The 14537-nt window shown below is 41.5% G+C and overlaps 1 protein-coding gene and 1 long non-coding RNA gene across 8 annotated transcripts in view; one reads left to right on the top strand and one right to left on the bottom strand.

Annotated features, from left to right (window-relative positions):
• The window catches only part of TRPS1 (transcriptional repressor GATA binding 1), a 245911-nt gene that overhangs the window by 150005 nt on the left and 81369 nt on the right, over nucleotides 1-14537 (bottom strand). For 6 of the 7 annotated variants that reach the window (XM_079984153.1, XM_079984158.1, XM_079984156.1 and 3 more), the window contains one exon: nucleotides 8978-10107. In XM_079984153.1, the coding sequence (XP_079840279.1) occupies nucleotides 8978-10107 (1130 nt within the window). The remainder of the gene's footprint in view (nucleotides 1-8977; nucleotides 10108-14537) is intronic. The other variant, XM_079984159.1, reaches the window with a different exon arrangement.
• Nucleotides 1-14537, top strand: part of LOC307220626 — a 128802-nt gene that overhangs the window by 22547 nt on the left and 91718 nt on the right. The gene's annotated exons all lie outside the window — the stretch shown is intronic.

A 14537-nucleotide genomic window follows, 5' to 3' on the forward strand; every position in this document is an offset into this window, starting at 1 on the left:
TATATCTCTCATTATATATCTACCATTATTCTGTTCTAGGTCTGTTCTTCACTCTTTTTCTCCTTTCTATCTCCTTCCCTAATCCTATTCAGGCACTATTGGTCCCATACCGACAAAATGCAAGAGCGAGAAAGGGGGCCCTGCCCTCAATGTCACATGTTGCTTTCCAGATGTTTCCCCATACACTGCAAACATCTGTAGTGAGTGACCTTCAAGTGTATAATTACATGTGTGAATTACAATCTGAGTGATCTGGAAGCATGAATGACCAGGGTTCCAATTCTCATGCAAGTCTTCATGTGCAAAGTCTCACTCCTCACAGATATTTGCACGGTACACAAAGGCACTGGGATAGGATCCAGCAATATGAGGGCCAAGGCTAAAGTCTTGAAAATAATACTAATAACAACAACAGCAGCAATAACAATAACAACAACTGTAATAATAAAGTGTTAATTAAATTTCTATTGATAAACAGGAAAAATTACAACAGGTATTATAATTCTTTGAAAAGAAACAATCTGTATTTAGAAGACACCGTAGAATAAAAAAAAATTGACAATTTAAAACTGCTACAAATTGAGGAGAACCAAATTAGTCTCTGCTACTCACTTGTTAAGTCTTAAGGACTAGCCTACATTTATTTTGGAAAAAAGCTTTAACGGACTAAAGTACAAAAGGTTAGACCAGAGGTAGGCAACATCGCCCCCTCGAAATATTGCTAGTCTACAATCCGCATCAGCCTCAATTTGTATGGCCAATGGTCAGGAATCATGGGAAGCTGGGAACCAAAAACATACAGAGGGTACCATATAAGCTACCCTGGTTTAAGACAGAAGTTTTGTTTATAGTCTTTAAAGTGCCACAAAACTGTTGTAGCCACATGCTAGCATAGCTACCCCTCTAGAGATTCTATTATTTCAGTCCATCTCTGCCACTTCCCGAAATCTCAATACCAAGGTGTTTTTTTTAGATGAAGAGTTAAAAACACAGCATATGAAGAACCTAATATCTCAACATTTAGTGGTATAGATTTATAATAATTTGTGGTCAGAACATACTAATTGAGAGAGACATCAGAAAGCAATGCAGTGACAGCAGAAGCCACATCTGGCAGAAGCTTGCAGGGTCTAATTCATGGGTAGACAAACTAAGGCCCGGGGGCCGGATCCAGCCCAATCGCCTTCCAAATCCGGTCCGCGGACAGTCCGGGAATCAGCATGTTTTTACACGAGTAGAATGTGCTGTTTTATATAAAATGCATCTCTAGGTTATTTGTGAGGCCTGCCTGGTGCTTTTACATGAGCAGAATGTGTGCTTTTATTTAAAATGTATCTCTGGGTTATTTGTGGAGCATCGGAATTCATTCATTTCACCCCCCTTCAAAATATAGTCCGCCCCCCCCCCCAAGGTCTGAGGGACAGTGGACTGGCCACCTGCTGAAAAAGTTTGCTGACCCCTGATTTATAAACCTAGCATTCCAATGTCCCCTGCAACTCATTTCCCACTCACTCCCAGCGATACAGACACTCCTATCTCCATGCTCTATGTACAGTTTTAGACTGGTACTAAATTAATTGCTACGGGTGTGCTCTACCTCCACTGTCACAGGGAACATGTGCACCATATTCTACCTTCACTGTCTGAGCCAGTATGATTCCAAATACCATTTCCTGGGAATCACAAATGGTGAAAATGCTGCTGCCCTCAGGCTTCCCATGGGCATCTGGTTGGCCAGTGTGAGAGCAGTGCAGGACTAGATGAGTCTCTGGATTGATCCAGCAGACATTTCTTAGGTTGTCAAGTTACCTGTTCTGCCCCTGACACCTGTTATGGGCTTTTGTTGTTATTTGCTGGTTTAATTAAATGTGTTTAAAGTCTTATCAGAGCAGCTATAAAAAAGGTGTTCACATCAGCAATGGAAATAGTGAGCTTTGGAAAACAAAAATAGTTCTATTTTTTAACAAATGGCTGTTAGAACTCATGGGAATTGTGCAAAATTGTGGAAAGTCCCTTGTTTTATTACCATATGTGTGCATAGGCAAAAACTGGATGCATATCATGAAAACTGGAAACCAATGTTTATTTTTGTTGGATTTTTTTCTACAGGAATACAGTCAAACCTCAGTTCCCGAATGCCTCTGTTATCGTACCAAACGCCAAAAACCCAGAAGAAAATGCTCCAGTTTTTTAACGTTTTTCAGAACCCGAATGTCCAACGCGGCTTCCGCTTGACTGCAAGAAGCCACACCTCGGTTATCAAACGTTTCGGAAGTCAAACGGTATTCCAGAACAGATTACATTCGGCAACCAAGGTTTGACTGTAATACTTCAGAATCATTGTCTTTATTGTGATTCAATTTATTTTGCAACTACAGGGTTTGGATTTAATGATAAAATGGCAAACAGATTGTGAACCTGTGATATACAGGTAATATGCTGCATGGAGTTTCACTTAAATTGTCCCATTGTATTTGATAACTTTGCTTCCTTCAACAATATATAGTTCATTAAAAACAAATCAGAGCACAGGGAGCCATTGGAACTAAAACTGATTAATTCAAATGCAATTGCTTTTTGCAAGAAACAAATAATATGTTTTCTTTTATGGAAATTATCAAGGTTTTTATTTAAGAGACTCGTCTTTTTAAAAGCAAGAGACCAGATTATGTGGTAGAGTATTACACGGTGCTGTGAAATGTGGGGCAGGGGCGGGGGTTGAGAGAAACTTGGATCAATCATAAAACTTCAACTAGGAAAGCAGGGGAATTACCTAATATGCAATCTCCAGTACAGGCAATATAAGTGTCTTATATACCTTAGAATAACACACATGCCTATTTTCATTCAAGCAGACCATGCAAAGTACTGTATTACTGAACTATGTAAAACATATGTTCCCACATTGGAACAATATGTTGCCAATTTCCTGTGTATGCCATAGTAACAGAACACGTTTTATGAGCTAACATGATACTGTTTTATTAGCATTACAGTAGCACACAGACTTCCCAGTCAGGATCAGGACCCCGGAGTGAGAGGATTTGTAATAAAATGGATTTACTCCCTCCCCCCCTGCAAAAAAGGCTCTGTCCTGTACCAAAATATGCACAAGTCTGCAACCAAATCCTTATTCCAAAAATGCACATGTAGAAACACATCTTATGCATTGGAGTTCAACAATACTAAGGGATGTGTACGCCATAGAACAATGTTCCTATGCAAGGATCGTATCTGGATAAGGAAATATGGTTACTAAACAAGCACATAAATTCACAATGCATACAATTTTGCCACAAATACAGCGCAGTTTCAACAGCTTTCCCAAACTGCATACTTAAAATGGCGAAATAAATATGAATGTGTGTACATATGTGCTTTCTTCCATACATAAATCCCACCCACCCCCAAGCACCATGTTTTTGTGTAGGAAAAATTGCCACATATAAAGCAAACCCGGCCAAATTAAGTGGACTGGGAGAATAGAGTAAATGAGCCCTGGACTATGTTATACAGGACCAAACACTTGCAAGAAATGTGTTATTGCCATAGCAACACTAGTTGCTAGAAAAATGAATGGGGAAATCTAGTCCAACTAAAGCCAGTGGCTAGGCTCCTACTGTCTTCATTAAGAACTGCATTTGGCTCACAAGCACACCCATCCTTTTAACAACAGCTGATCCTTTTCCTCCTGTATATTATAATATACTAGGGAGTTTTTAGATAGTGCAAACTGAAAGTAGATGAGGCTTGCCAAGATGCAGTTCACATCCTGGAAAGGAAGCTCAGATAGTGTCATAGTTCCTGGGTTTTAAGTGCACAGCAAAGGCAGGAAACCTACTAGAAGGCAGGTCTGGAAGTACAGTGGTGCCCCGCAAGACGAATGCCTCGCAAGACGAAAAACTCGCTAGACGAAAGAGTTTTCCGTCTTTTGAGGTGCTTCGCAAGACGAATTTCCCTATGGGCTTGCTTCGCAAGACGAAACGTCTTATGAATTCTTGCGAGTTTTTTCCCTTCCCCCCCCCTTTTTCTAAGCCGCTAAGCCGCTAATAGCCGCTAAGCCGCTAATAGCGCTAATCCGCTAAGCCACTAATAGCCGTGCTTTGCAAGACGAAAAAACTGCAAGACAAAGAGACTCGCGGAACGAATTAATTTCGTCTTGCGAGGCACCACTGTAAGGAAATAGGCAGACAGGCAATAAGGAAGAGTCGGGAAGAAATGCACTGAAAGCTTTCCATAGCAATAATTTGCTCAGCACTCTCTGTAACTTAGTAGCAGGCAAAGACACTGGATTGGCTCTCTGGGATCACAAGATTTCAATATTTGGAATGTTGTAATCAAGGACCAAAGTAGCTAATGTAGTAGAGTCTAGGTGTTTGGGACTACAACTCCCATTATCTTTAAAAAATCTGGGGCTGTAGTCTATATCTAAACTGCTACATCAAATCCATGTTTGACTACCCCCCAGTGGCTACCCTTGGTTTAGAAAAGCTGTATAGTGGTTTGAACTATAGGGTTTGCCCCCCCCCAAAAAAGCTCAATTGTCCTAAACTGCCAGTTTGCTACTGTAAAGAGGGTGCCTAATGATACAGGAAGTAGGAAGTTGGTGCTGTGTCTGTTGAGCTCCTGGTTTGTGTCTTGCTTCATCCAGACCAAAAAGCGTGCATCAAATTACCCCTTTCTCTAGACCTGATCTTAGGGCAAAATTAGGACATTTATGAAAAAAGGTGGATATTCATACACCAATTAGACAGTGCAATTTCTTCTGGTGTAAGGTTTTGTCTACATATTAAAGTAGTATGAATTATAATAATTCCAAACAAATGAATTGTGTGAGAGGCTAGCATTATCCATTTGCAGAGATCTGCAACATTACAGGTCCTAGGATTCTGTGAAGAGCACAATGATGATTAAGCATTTTTCAAATCAGTTAAGATTTGCAATATGGATTATACTAGATTTCACAGGTTTCATTTAATGTATGAAAGCCTTAGAAAAATTGGAAGGTGGCCTAAATATTTTGATTCAAATCAAACACCTAAACTGAAAACACCAGAACCTGAACCTGTAAATAATTTGTTACAGCTAAGAGTACATTGACATCAGTCTCTGGTTCAACATTAACACTCCAAATTTAATAGAAATTAGGGCAAAAAATGCTATTCAGCAGAATCAGCAATACACACCAATAGGCATTTCTTTCCTGTTGAAAATAGCCATGGAACCTACATCAGGACCAAAGTGGGTGTCCAAGGGCTAACCCTAACCTCCACATTAGGATGCCAATTCAGATCACCCCCACAAAAACCTGGAATTTGTTTATATAATTCATAAAATTATTAATTTAACAAATGGTATGTCATATACCTAGGCCCTTACTGATTGAGTGGGGAGAGAGAAAAGAGATTTGGTAAAATGCAAAAGTTTGATGAATTTAATTGAAGAAATATGGAAGAATGAAACAAAGCAGGGTGTGTGTTTTTTACACACACACCACTAAATTGATAAAGGCAGCAGGACATTTATGTAAATTTTACTCTCCTCTTTTAAATTTTCTAAATATTAAAGATGAAAGCATAAATAGGATTTAAACCAGATTTTAATCAGAACCACATCTGGGATTTTTGTAAACAATCTACATCAAGTTAAGCAATACAGGAGAACTACTTTCTCAATATGCTATTTAGCATTGATAAAATTGTGTCTGCCTTCATTGCTTTCTTTCTGTTATGATTGAACTTACTCAAAATATGACTTGCACCAAGATATTGTTACATGATGCAAGTCCCAGGTTCAGTCATCAAATTCCTGATTTTCCTTGTGACGTTCAGGCGATCAGAGCATTTTGTTGACTCAGGTACTCCATCCCCTTCCCTACCACTCTCCTGCGCAAATTCCCTGCCTCCATAAGCTTGCTTTAACCACATGCAGCTTTTTATGTTTGCATTGCTGAAAACCATGGTTAACATGAATAAAATTCCCTGGTAATCAGGTTTTGTAATTCCTTGTTTTAAACACTGATTCCAGGCCCGGTTACTGTTCCCATTAAACATGGTTAGCAACAATGCAGATGGAACCCACTTCTTCTTATTCTTCTTCCTATTATTATTATTATTATTATTATTATTATTATTATTATTATGAAGTGGCAAAACTAGGCAGGTTGCTTGAGAGGGAGTAGTTAGGAAGAGAAAGAAGGTTGTTGCCAAGTTGTAGTAAGAACAAGTGCTACTTCTGAAAAGGTCCATAGAGAATTGCCTACTCAGGACAGCAGTTTCATTTTCTAACTGTTCTTGCTTTGTGCTGCTATAGTTTGGCAAACTGTTTTGAGTAAGGCATCAAAACTATCCAGGATTAAGCCAGAATGCTGGGTTCAGATGTAATGGCAAATGTTTATTAAAACACACCAAGATTCGTAAGCCAACAATAAACCATGGTTTGTTGTAATAAACTAAACCATGGTTGGTTGCTCAGAGTGGGTTTGGACGTTCAAGCAAGCCACGATAAGGCTAAACAATGGCTTAGCATTCCATATGAATGCAGCCTGCACCTTGATGATTAAAAGGAACCATTTTCAGAAGGCTCACTTGGACAAATGTTTAACAATCCCAGATGCCCTGGACTGTATTCAGTGCTCTGCTCATGCAACAGATTTCTGTGGGTGTGAAAAGAAGCTCCCCTTCCTCTCCCGTCCCTACTAACCCTCTCATAAACCCTCAAAATCAGATTGGAAGAGTGGGTGGGGCTGAAGCAGATAGGAGGGGATTTAAGGAAAGAGAGGAAATGAAAATCTTGTTCCACAAGCAGGACTCTATCCACACAGTGTGGGTATAACCTGGTGTCACAGACATACTATTCAAATTAACGATTAAAAATGAAATTGTGAACTGATTATAATACATTTAACCCAGTTTAACATTTTTAAAGCTTTATCTTAAAACCAAAGTTTTAAAGCTGACAAGCTTGCATATAGAGAAATATTATATTTTGCAGAATCTGGTATAAACTTTTTAAAAAAAATAATAAAAAATATAGTAAAAAGGAATAGAAAGAACAATGAAAACTTTGATCATATATGGTATATTTTACAGAGCAACCATCTAAAAAAAGAGATCATATGGGTTTTTTGGGGTAAAGTATACGTAAATATATATACAGAATAAATGCTGGGTTGTTGTGCCAGAAGGTTTGTAGAATTCTAGCCAAGATTTTTTGAAGCTCAAGAGCCTAATTTTAGGTTCCCAAAAGCATATTTAGTCACCTAAATAAGTGGTGTGATTTTTTTCCCAACAGTATTATGTACCATTGACGTCAACGGGAACTATATGACACTCGGTTCTTTTGAAAACTAGGTCAATAATCAAAAGGTCTAAATATAAAAATCCACTTTGGGGAATAAAAAACTATTATCTTTTCCTGGGAAGGGACATCTTAATTTAAGCAGACAAAAACATCGGCTAAAGCTTTCTCTGCAGAAGAGTATTCTCAGTCACCTGAAAGATCTTAAGACTTAAGAAAGGCCGTTCAAAGTGTGGTCAAAGTGCTGTGTAGTCAAGTTTTCCAATATGGCCCAGAGCTGCACTAATAAAAATAAATTATAATACCACCTAAGACACAGAAACAACTTTTCATCTTCAAAGCTGTTTACAATTGTTAACCAATTAATCCTAACAGTACCCCTACGGCCCGCTTGCATCGAAAGGGGGAAATACATGCTGGAGCCTGTAACTTGTGTGGGCTACAGCTGTTTAGTTACATATGAGCAACAGGCGCCATTAATTTATGGGCTCCTCAGATCTAGTCAATACAGCTGACAGTTGAGCAATGTCCAGGTACTTTCCTCTTTTATCTCAACTGAATGGTTCTATTATAGTGCAGATCCCTCCTTTTTCATTTCATGAAGCCTATTCAGCGTGTTCTCAAGATGCCCACGTTTCGTTTTCTGTAGCACAGGGGTAGACAACATGCCGCTCTCCAGATGTTGCTGGAGGGCAAATCTTGTCTCTCAGGCTTACTCACAAAATGGCTTGAGATGATGGCACTTAAGGCAAGGCCTCTGAAGCTGATCCTAGAGCCTGGCCAGATCTATACTGGATGAAGCAGTGCTTTAGGTAATCAGGATTAGCAGATCTGGGGAATACAGGGGCTATTCCATTTCTTTCTGAAGTTTTTCTTCTTCCATGAGGCTCTTACATTTTAAGAAAATAGTTGCTTCCTTCACTTTCATAGACTTATGGGTTAACTAGAGTATTCTACAAGTTGTCCTTTTCTGATATGAAAATTGTGCTACATCAAAGGTAGTGCTCTCTAGATCATGGGTAGGTGAACTAAGGCCTGGGGGCCGGATCCAGCCCAATTGCCTTCTAAATCCATCCTGCGGACATGTTTTTACATGAGTAGAATGTGTCCTTTTATTTAAAATGCACCTCTGGGTTATCTGTGGGGCATAGGAATTCGTTCATTTTTCTTTTCAAAATATAGTCCGGTCTCCCACAAGGTCTGAGGGACAGTGGACCGGCCCCCTGTTGAAAAAGTTTGCTGACCCCTGCTCTAGATGGTGTCGGATTACAACTCCCATCATTGCTGACCATTGGCCAGAGTGGCTGAGGCTGATGAGAGCTGCAATCCAACAATCACAAGAGGGCACCACAATGGCTACCCTTGCCCTTGGCCATCATATTTGAGGGCAGCAGCTCTTGAGAACTAACCTACAGTGCAAACACTCCCGGCTTGCAGCTCCTTGCGTCTTCTCACCCGAAAGGAAGGAGAGAGAAATTACACAAATAGAGGCCTCAGATCAGTTGTTACCTTATTTCCACATGGAAGGGCATGAATGCTCGCAATTCTCTGAAGGGATCAAAAGCTGGGTAAGCATCTGAACGGGCCCTATGTGTAGGTAAGCTCCCACATTTAAACCTTAAGCTCCCACATTTAAACCTTAATGCTAAACAGCACACGCAATCACTTTTTTTTTTACCTGTAGTGTCGAGAAATCTCCTCTTCTACCTGAGTGACAAAGTCACATTTGGTGCACGTGTGGTCTTTGCTTTCTTTGACACTCAGCAGCCCATCCAACCCTTGCGGGGCATTAGCTTCTTGCTTGACTTCAGTCGCCTGGGCTTCATGTGTGGTTTCATAGTGAAGCAGGAGAACGTCTACATCAGGGGTGGAGAAAGAGCACTGGTGACACTGGTGCTTGACTCTGGAGCCTCCTGGCATCCCAGGGGACAAGTGCAAGAGCAAGAGAGCACAGTGGGAACAATTACTTTTCCTGCAAGCAAAAGGATAAGTAATTTCTCCAAGGTGCTTTTCTGGACTACAGAGGCCTCGGGGACAAAACTGACAGTGCTTAATGGTACACTTGTGAATGTTGTGTAGCTGCTGATAGTGACGAAGAAGAGGCCCCACCACTATTACATCTGGGCCATGGCTCTTAGAGTATCTAAAATCACAAAACTGACAATTGTAGCTTGTCACCATGTTGTCCTCCACTCCTGAGCTGGAAAAGTCTTTCTTTTTGGCCACGCTAGAGCCCTTCTCAGTCTTTGTTGCTAACTCTCCATCTGAATTTTTGGCTAAGTCATTATGATTAATGACTGACCCCCTTGAGAGCTTGTCATTCCGATCTGGGTGAGGGCCCCCTGCCTGGCTCCCCCCATGGTGCTTGCTGTAATGTTCTAACAGTTTCAGCGAGCTGGATGATTCACAACTAAAGCTGCAGAATTTGCACCAGTAGTAACTGGAGGCATCCGTACCGTTTTGTCTTGAGGATTCAAGAGGTTTGATGGGAACTGAGTAACCAACTGGAGTGTCATCTCCTGCTTTTATGGTGATCTTGTCCTGCCACTTCCCCAAATCTGCAGCCTCACATGATCGAACAGTAGGACTGGATTTGCTCGAGTTCCTGTCTGAAGCTTTGCTGGATTCAGAGGCAGGAACAGTGGATTTTATCTTGTTTGGGTGGGTCTGCAAGAAGTGTTGCTCCAGCTCTGTCGATGAATTGCCCATGTAGGTGAAATTGCAGAACTTGCAGCGGAAATACTTGGTGTTCCCCTGGCAATCTGGAGTTTTGCGTCCAATGCCAATAAAGGTCCCACCTAAAGTCACCTATGAAAGATGAAAAGGAGAACGTTCAATTAACCATTGCATGTTTTTTGTTTCCTAGGAAGGATACAAAAAGAGGAAAAAACCAAAATAATGGTTAAGAATATTAATCTGTGCATACTGTATTACAAATCACTGTGAAACACGCACACACAAAATTCATGTTGTTCTTTCATCCCCAAATTACAGTTACCATTTACTAGGCAAGCCTAGGCAGATGTCTCAGATAACACTTGCATAGAATAACATTTTTATTGAATAAGTTGGTGCTGCCTTAAGTGCATCTGTTCAAGTGAGGGGGGGGGGAAATAGCAGAGGGCAAAGGAAGGAATAGTTAAGAGTGATGGACTGGAACCTGGAAAAACCAGGCTTCAAATACCCATTTGGCCATGAAGCGCACTGGGTGGGTGCAGTCAGTCTCTGAGCCTGCAGGGTTACTAATGAGGATAAAGAGGAATGAGGGGAGAATCATGTATACCACCCTGTAGCAATATTAAATCATGCTAGAAGAATATAAGAAACTTAGCAGCATAATATCATAAAAGAGCCTGCTGGTTCAGTGTCCATCTGGGCCAGCATCCTGCTCTTGCAGTAGCCAACTAAATGCCCATGGGAAGACTGAAAACAGGACCTGCAGGACCCCTTGTGAGTCCCATCAACTGGCATTAAGGCATACTTCCTGTGACAGCAGAGGCAAAACACAGCCTTATCCCCCCCCCCCCATGAATTTGTCTATTACTCATTCAAAGCCATCCAAGTTGGCGGCCATCACTGCTTCTTGCAGGAATGAATTCCAGAGCTTATCTATGCAGTGCAAGGTGACCAGGAAACAAAGCATGAGAAGTAGATGTGTGAAGAGACGTCACTCCTTCTCATGGACTGGATTTACCAGGAAGCACTGAGAAGCAGAGCATGGATGAAAGCACAGGAGATTGAAGGCAATCAGCAAGGCGCATCGCCAAGATGGTTACATGAGTAGTAGCCAGCTGCACTAGGAGCTTTATTAACCCCCAAAGTAATGGAAATAAAATATTTCGCCAAAACACCAACCCAAGTTATCTCAACACTAGCCTTTAGTTTCCTTTTGTGCCTCTCCATAAAGTGTGGCCAGCATCAAACTGCACTCTTGTCAACTAGGTTCGGTCCTTTTGCTAGACTACACTGTGCTGAAGGTTAGGCCCGAAAAGGGCTGTTTTGAAAGGGCATAAAAAGTATGTATTGCTCATTGGCTGCTGAATTGATGTCTACGTTTACCCTTTGATATACACATGTCACAAAGGTGAGGTGGCTCAAGTCAAATCCCTAGTAAGAGAGACTCTGGCAGAAGCTATCTCCAGCCCAATGCAAGTTAAGAGAAAGAAGCTAAAACTAATTTTAGTCCACAGAGAATGCTACACAAGGTGTGTTCAAGGACTAGGTTTTCTTAGTGTAGAGTTCCCTCAAGAAAGTCACAATACAGCAAAAGCACAGAAGGAAAGGACAAAGAACTTTTCCGATGTCCAGAAATCATGACATCTCTAAGAACGCATTGCTTCATAGTTAAGCCTCAAGTGTTCTGATGATCACATATCATGGAAGGGAAGGAACACAGCTTCTTCAGACTTCTGTTAATAAACTCTTAGAGTTTCGTAGCAAATTGTCCGGCCCCTTCCCATGAGTCTGCCACAGCTGCCTTGTGACACTGAAACAGCCCTTGCTGCTCCTTGACATCTAAATTGCAATCCTCCAATGTCTATTAATCAGAAAATCCTATTCTCATCAATGGGAAAATACTCACAGTAGGATTATAGCCTGTTTAGAAAGCCAAAGGGGAGGAAGAAAGTGTGAATGGAAAGTGAGAAGGAGAAGCTGGCTTCATAACTACAGTGTCATCATTGCTTTACTTCTTGTGCTGAGACTGTGAAAATGTGCATGTTATCCATATTTCAGAAATTAATCCTTCAGAAACACTCTATACACACTGGAATCCACCCACCAGCCTACTCCAGTTTTCTCCTTAATAACTACACTCATAACGGGAGGCTGGGATTTAGCAATGTACCTCTTTGGATTTTGATCCCTTACCGAAAGACTATAAATTTTCAGCAAGCACTCTGTAATGGAAGAAAAGATTTTAATTTCCCCAACTGCAAAGTAAATTACTACTTTTCTGGGTGATTCTCTCATACTACATTAGGCAAATAAAGATATGCTCCCCCACCCCTTTGACAGCTGTGCCACAAAGGAGCCACGTGATCCCTGTTCATTACAGAACTGCACCATACGGAAAGATTCAGATGCATGAAGAGCATGCAATGTAAACATTTTAAAATGCATATAATATAAACGCCTTTTAGCTATTTAGCTGGAGAAAAGACGGCACTTCTTCTCCTTATGCTGCAGAGCTAAGCAGAGCTCGTGTGGTGAGTCAATAAATTGCTAAATGGCATTGCAAAAAAATGAGTTGATTTTGGCCCTCTCTATTTAAGTAAACACGATTTCAAAAAGACTGGTTAAGACTCCTTTTTTCCATTGTGAAGTTAATAAAGGCATCCTAAATAATGGCTAGAAACAATCACTGGGAATGGAATAAACCAGGTGCCAGGGAGCCTGGACTCTTAAAAATAGGAAGCTGGCGCCAAGGGATTTAAATAATTCCGGGTGCCTAAATATTTGGTGGCTGGCTCCTTGGAATTTATATTATTTACTCACCCTTTCCTAGGGACGCAGGTGGCGCTGTGGGTTAAAGCCTCAGCGCCTAGGACTTGCCGATCGAAAGGTCGGCGGTTCGAATCCCTGCGGCGGGGTGCGCTCCCGCTGCTCGGTCCCAGCGCCTGCCAACCTAGCAGTTCGAAAGCACCTCCGGGTGCAAGTAGATAAATAGGGACCGCTTACCAGCGGGAAGGTAAACGGCGTTTCCGTGTGCGACTCTGGCTCGCCAGAGCAGCGATGTCACGCTGGCCACGTGACCCGGAAGTTTCTCCGGACAGCGCTGGCCCCTGGCCTCTTAAGTGAGATGGGCGCACAACCCCAGAGTCTGTCAAGACTGGCCCGTACGGGCAGGGGTACCTTTACCTTTACCTTTTTACTCACCCTTTGCTACTGCTCAATCCAAAGTCAGGTGCCACTAGGAAACCTGGAAACACTAATAGGATGCGAGAGCAGTAAGTAGTTTATGCAGAGACACTCGTGCCATACCAAAATCCTTCAGGTCCTAGATAACAGATAGTCTATGCCATGCCAGTGAACACCACAAAGTCTTCAGATCTGCATTATGCACTTAGTCTTAGCAACCTGTTACTGAGGGAGGTTGCATTAGGCTAGTCCTCTTTGGCGAATGCTTTCCCACCAACCAGCCAGTCAACAGGTTTGCCTGGCTACTCCAGATATTTGGAGAAGTTAAAAGTGAGATTTTCCAAGAGCCAGCAAAAACTTTGAGCTGGCACTGATGTTAGTCCTACTGAAATTGCCTTTGACAAAATAAGATTCTGATCTATTTTGTCCCCTATACCAAAGGATTCAGGTGAATGATAATGTAGCCACTATCTCACTGTACACTTTTCATAACCCTCTGAGATGGCCGCACCTAGAGAGGGTGACTTTTCCTTTATTATGTGCCATTTACTTATTAACATTCACATACCACTCTATAAACCAGACATCTCAGCTCAGGTTTCCAACAAAAATGCTCCCTTTTTGAAATTTAGAGGAAAGAGCATTTTCACTGATTTCTAAGTTAGTGCAAACTTGTGTTGTGCTGCTCTACATTTAGATAAATTCTGCCTTTTCCTGCAAACACCACCCTGAGAAACATTTGATCTGCCTAAAGACACATTTGATCTGCCTAAAGACATCAGAAATGCTGTGGCTCTATGCCATTCAAGAAACCCTGGAAAATAGCTTTGAAGGCTTCTAGAACACTGCTTTAAAATACAGTGGTACCTCGGGTTAAGAACTTAATTCGTTCTAGAGGCCCGTTCTTAACCTGAAACTGTTCTTAACCTGAGGTACTACTTTAGCTAATGGGGCTTCCCGCTGCCGCCACACAATTTCTGTTCTCATCCTGAAGCAAAGTTCTTAACCCAAGGTACTATTTCTGGGTTAGCGGAGCCTGTAATCTGAAGCGTCTGTAACCCGAGGTACCACTGTACTGTAACTCTCAGGATTTTTGGAGAGGATGGGCTGGGAACAACAAATCCTGGTAGCTAAACTATCTTAAAACTAGCTTAAAGTTAGTAGTGCAAATCTTCCCTAACTGACAGTAGCAGCTGCTGGCATTCTAGGCTAGTGATTGGGAAACAAAGCAAGTACAGTACCCAGTCACCAGTCAAGCAGGTATGAATCATCTATGAGCTGCATAGTTCTACTTCAATAACTAGTTTCTGAAAATGAAGTGCTAGGCCATAGTATTCGGATTTATAGTCAAGTGGAACCCTTTTAGCCCCCTTGTGTCA

The sequence above is a fragment of the Podarcis cretensis genome (genome assembly GCF_951804945.1).
Source record: "Podarcis cretensis genome assembly, chromosome: 7".
NCBI classification, from domain to species: Eukaryota; Metazoa; Chordata; class Lepidosauria; order Squamata; family Lacertidae; genus Podarcis; species Podarcis cretensis.